The sequence below is a fragment of the Geospiza fortis genome, unplaced genomic scaffold, assembly GCF_000277835.1.
Source record: "Geospiza fortis unplaced genomic scaffold, GeoFor_1.0 scaffold408, whole genome shotgun sequence".
NCBI lineage: Eukaryota > Metazoa > Chordata > Aves > Passeriformes > Thraupidae > Geospiza > Geospiza fortis.
The window spans coordinates 6,231,457-6,236,708 of record NW_005054330.1 but is presented as its reverse complement, the minus strand read 5'-3'; the positions used below and the strand labels follow the sequence as shown (position 1 = coordinate 6,236,708).

At 46.6% G+C, this 5,252-nt stretch overlaps 2 protein-coding genes across 2 annotated transcripts in view; both read right to left on the bottom strand.

Moving 5' to 3' along the window:
- Positions 1–1,451, bottom strand: part of RNF10 (ring finger protein 10) — a 22,837-nt gene extending 21,386 nt beyond the window's left edge. The window contains exon 1 of the mRNA XM_005421565.3: positions 1,217–1,451. Coding sequence (XP_005421622.1) covers positions 1,217–1,451 — 235 coding nt within the window. The remainder of the gene's footprint in view (positions 1–1,216) is intronic.
- Positions 1,452–2,701: 1,250 nt separating this feature from the next.
- LOC102032666 (dynein light chain 1, cytoplasmic-like) lies at positions 2,702–5,226 on the bottom strand. Its single transcript, XM_005421486.2, has 2 exons — positions 5,083–5,226; positions 2,702–3,307 (listed from the first exon to the last, which is right to left on the bottom strand). Exons 1-2 carry the CDS (start codon positions 5,212–5,214, stop codon positions 3,170–3,172), a joined length of 270 nt encoding a protein of 89 aa, XP_005421543.1. The 5' UTR covers positions 5,215–5,226; the 3' UTR covers positions 2,702–3,169.
- Between the last annotated feature and the right edge of the window lie 26 nt (positions 5,227–5,252).

Genomic DNA, 5,252 nt, shown 5'->3' with positions numbered 1-5,252 from the left:
CCCGCAGCAGTGGCCGGACCCGGATGCAGCCGGTCCGGGCGGGCCCCTGCGCATGACGGGATTTGTAGTCCTGGGCCGCGCGGGGCGCGCCGGGAGCCGGGGCCGGGCCTGCACCGAGCCCGGAGCCCGCCCCTCGCTCCCCACCGGCACCGACGGGATCGCCCGCACCTCAGCAGGATGGAAAATCGTTTGGTATAAAATCTTTGCCATCATTTTGCAGCAAATAACCGTAAAAGTTAAAAGAAAAAGAAAAAAAGTACCTCATCAGGCCTACTTGAAGTGCTATTTTTTAACTTCTCCCTCGAAGGGGAAAAAAACCCCCAAGGCAACTCAGATCCTAAAGACATTTCTTTTAACCATTAAAATGCTTTCTTGAGTGCATCTCCTGATGCTTTTCCAATTGTTTTAGGGATGAGAGCTTCAAGTTCTGTGGGAGAGCAATACCCAGATTCTTAAAAAAAAGTACAGGTGGAGCATGTAAGGGCATCTTTACCCCCATAATTCATACCATGATCTGAATGTACAATCCCTCAAGCAAAAGCTTCACTGCTAGTTTTGTACGCACAGGCCATGTGCTCTGTAACACCAGTATGATCAACAAATCCAGAAATTTGTGTTGTACACCTTTCAAACAAATCCTCTATAAATATTATTTTAAGAAAAGCCCCATAAAGGCCTTATTTTAACACCTGATTGTCCCCAATTTAGGTCTGTAATTCTTAGAATTACTGACCAAACTGTGAGTGTAGTTACCACAGTGTTCAGTTCTTCTGGATTTGAGAGGGGGGAAAACTCTCAACTTTCTAACAAAGTTGCTCCTCCACATTTGAAAATAAACAAGAAATAGCACATGCAGTACCAGACAGAGAGTAGACAGACACAAAACTTTAAAAAGCAAAACACAACATTTTATTAGCAAACTAGCTTGCTGTAGAAAGAAAATAAATACAAGGAAGTCTTCCTCCAAATAAAAACAACCATACAGTTCAAATTAGTGCTCAATAGGAAGGTATTAGTAGCAAACACTTGCCCTCGTTACATGAGCTGCAGTGCCACACTCAACACTGCAGAGCCCGACTGGCACCCGGCAGAGCATCGCTTCAGACAGCTCCATATCCTTTATCACAACCGTCAAATCACACAGAATAAACAGAATAAACCTATAATAAAAAAGCATTCCAAGCTGCCGGAGCAGCTCCCTGCCAGAACCACCCGCCAAGCAGTCCCACAGGGATTGTCACAGCCAGCGCGCTCTCGGGCGCCGCTCGGTGCCACCGTCGTGGCCGGGCAGCGTTGGCCGGGTGTGCCGGGCAGGGGAAGGGCGAGGGCAGCGTTGGCCGGGTGTGCCATGCAGTGTCCCCGGGCACGGGAAAGGCGGCACGTCCCCAGCTCCCCTCACGGCCCGGCCGCACTCCGCCATCCCCGTCCGGCCGCTCCGCCTCCGCCGCCATTGCTCCGGAGCGCCCCGGCCCCGCCGCCGGTCCCGCGGCCCCGGTAACGCGGATACCAGGGAGAGCGGCTGCGGCCTATCTCTGCCTAAAACAATTGTAATGCTGTGGACGCTGCAATGAACAGGGACGGGATCGACTAAATGCCTCCCGCTGCTCCTGAAAGCACAGTTTGCTGTACAAAAACAAGAGCCCAGGTCGTTCTATTGGCCTGGCTGGCCATTACCTATAGTTGGTCAGGGAGCTTTGAGCCCACACTGGGAAGAGTTTCTGAGTTTCTTCTCAGCACGATAGCTGCTATCAGCAGAGTCTGGGGTTACTGGAAAAACACAGAGGACACTGGGCTTATCTTCAAGGCTCCACATATTTTCCTTCCCTGCAACACATCACCAGGAGTAGGACATGGGACAGACAGATGGCCTTCGACCCAGGCCAAGGCTACTGTAGCTCCTGCTTGTCCCTGACAGAGTACAGGCCTGTCTAACCACAGTGCTCCTTGGTGACTTATGTATTTAATAATTCTGGATTTTGGAAGAGATTTCTTTGAGGTGACACCAGGCCCCAGGAAAAGTCCAAAGTGTCACATGATCACAGTATTTCACTTTTCCAACTGTTCCCCCTTGATGTCTGGTGCGGATAGTGTTTAATGAAAGACTATTACAATAAATCATTTATCCTCTTTGTAATGATTGTGATTTCTCTTTCAACTTCCCATTTCTCCACAGCCCAAATGGACCCTGCAGAAGCTGCTGCTGCATTTCTTTGGGATGTCTGTTATCCTGTACCACAGCTGCCTGATTATACAGGGGTGTTTGTATCAAGCAGTGAAGAGGTTGCAGGAGGAACCCCCTGCCAAGCAGCCCCACGGGTATTGCCATTCCCAGCGTGCCCTTAGTGCCACCAGTGTCACTGTGCAGCATCAGCCGGGTGTGCCAGGCAGGGGCACAGCTCGAGCAGCAGCTGCTCAAACACAGCTCACGCTCAGCAGCCGCTCCGGCTGGGAGCCAGGCCCTGCCACCCACACGGCCACAAGCACCGCCCTGGGGCTCCCACTCCCCCTGAGTGAGTGCAGCTGCTGTCCTTTGTTGCCAGGCCCGCAAGGGTGGCTCCACTCCCTGCCCGGGATGCAGCCAGCCACTGCAGCCTCACATAGAGCCCCACACACCCCTCAGGCTGCACTCCCCATGACCCGCCCAGGCCCAATCATCCACCCTCACCACAACATACAAATCAGCCAGAAATAACAACCTGGCTGGGGTAGAACTTGGCTTTTATTCTCCAGTACACTTCTCCAGAGACAGCAGAACAAAGAAACAGCTCAGATTTTGGGACAGCACATCCAGCAAAACAAGAGGGGGAAATTATTTTATAAAAGTAAAATCAAAAGAATAAGAGAAGTTTGGAACATAAAGAGCTAAATGCACTGTCAGTACTTGTATAGCACTAGCAGTAATCAGGAAATACAGTAGATGGCTATAAAACTTGCAAAAGCAAAACTGCTCCAAAAGCTCGAGTAGCAAAGGAGGAGCCTTCTGGAAAAAAATAAATACAAGGAAGACTTTTTTGGTACTTTTCCTTTTTATATCCACGATGTAATGTCATCTGTTACAACATAATCCCTGCCATCGCCCTTGAAGATCAAGGCCTGTGTCCTCAGGAAGGCTGCAGTAACTAGTCAGAGTCCTGTAACTGGATGCAAGTTTCAGTAACAGTCCATGGCTCTAGCCAGACTTGAACAGAAGAATAGCGACTTGGCCGAGGTAGAAGTAGATGAAGTGCTTGGTCTCATGAGTCACATAGCTGCCAAAATTCCTGCCCACGATGCAGTGCCAAGTGGGATTGTATTTCTTGTCAAACTCCTGCAAAACAGATCACTACAAATTAAGAACTCTTCTAATAGATATTCACCTTCTGAGCAAGGCAATCAGAGGAAGAACAGATGCTCTTTAAGTACTAGGATTATTTTATTTACATCTTATTGTACACCTGCTGCTTAGTCAGACACACAAAAACCTCACAGTGCTTTCTAACTGAGCAGTACTAAGTGTAAAATATTACTTTTGTTGAAGGAAAGTAGTCTTCTATTCCCCCATAATACATAACATGATTGAATCTACAATTCTCAACTAAAGATTCACCATTAGTTTTGTACTCACAGAAACAAAGCCATAATTCAGACTTTATTGTTTATCAGCAGCACAGCTACAAAACAGAAAATTCTCTGCCACCTGCTCTGTAACAACAGTATGATCAATAAATCTAAGCAGTTGTGCTTTACATATTCTCAAACAAATCTTCTATTAATTCCCAGTAGTTGCAACAAAGGATATCCAAAAACTACTAAACTCTCTTTTCAACTTTCATAGGTACTTTCTGTGTCTGGAGAAAAAAAGCCAATCGGTATTCTGGCCATAGCAAACAAGTATTTCTTTAAAAGAAACAATCGTTCTGCATGGATGAATTACTTCTCATGTTAGAGAAACTTCTCCACTCTAAGTATCCCAAGTTTTAAAGTCACCTCCACCCCAGGTATCCTGGAGCAGAGCCCAAGGCTTTGAGTGGTACAGCAGCACAACAGCTCCAGCTGGGTGCCTTCAGAACGACCTGGACAAAGAAACTGCCAGGCAATTCCACCCTCCCAGTCTCAGCTCCCCACCCCTCACAGTTCTGACTAATAATAACATCAGGGTCTGGGGTCTTCTTGTTCTTTATTGGGTTTTTTCATTGTTGCTGGACAGTCTTTTATCTCTCACGTTGTGATTTCTGCTGACAGTTATAACTTCCTTATTTTCCAGCTTGAACCAGCTCTTGAGGCCCTTTTTCACAGTGCTAGGTAAAAGTTAACATATCTATGTGAAAATTCACAGCTTGTGGCCTAAACCTTTATCAAACTCAGCTCCTCGTGCCAAGCAGTTAACTCCAGACAGTTTCAGTCCAATCGGCCTCAACATTTCAACAGCTCTTCCTCTCAGATCACTTTAACTTCCACTGACGCACTTTCATTTCTCCGTTCTCCTGAGCTGACGAAGCAGGAAATATAATCTGAACTAGATCTTTCTCATGCATTGTTAATCCTACATAAAGGATGACACAGATGTTGCAAACAACAGATAAGCAGTGCCACCAGGATTTTTTTTCTTTTTTGCTTATATCACTACGTAAGAAGAGGTGTGATTACAGAGAATTACAGAAAACCACTTTTCCCCTGCTATTTTTGATCCAGCTGGCAAGAATTGTAGAGAGATCCTTAAGATTAAGTTAAATACAAACGAAACCAAGAACAAGCTACCTCTCAGAGGAAAACCACAGGAGAGCTCAATAGAGTCCCTGTGTTTTGTACCAGCTCATCAGTCACAGGGACAGTCAGGTGCCACTCTATCCTCACGTGGACAACGGACAGTGGCAAAAAAGGCCGTAAGCAGAAAGCACTGCAAGAAAATAGCAGCACCTAGAAAGGGGCCGTAAAAGGGTGGGTAAAGGAACACATGGACATCAGCCTAAAGAGAAAGTCCAACTTGATTATCTAGCGTCTCTAGAACTTGTTTTTCTAGCACTACTTGCCCAGCAGCATTCTCCTCAATTGATTTTTCATGCGCATAGAGATATCATGAGCACATTACAAGCCAACATCTACCTTCTTGATGTGAGCAGCGATGTCCTTCTCGATGTTGTATTTCTCTAAGGCTTGAGTTGCACATTCCACAGCATCTTGCTGCATCTCCTCTGACATGTCCGCATTTTTGATCACTGCCTTTCGATCACTCATGATTGCCTGCTTGGAGGAAAAAAGAAAGAAATTCAAAG

Excerpts from the sequence above, each read along its gene's own strand:
- LOC102032666 (XM_005421486.2), bottom strand. The coding sequence starts at position 5,214 with ATGAGTGATCGAAAGGCAGTGATCAAAAATGCGGACATGTCAGAGGAG. Across the intron at positions 3,308-5,082 it reads TCGCTGCTCACATCAAGAAG|GAGTTTGACAAGAAATACAA; the intron begins GTAGATGTTGGC and ends TCTGTTTTGCAG.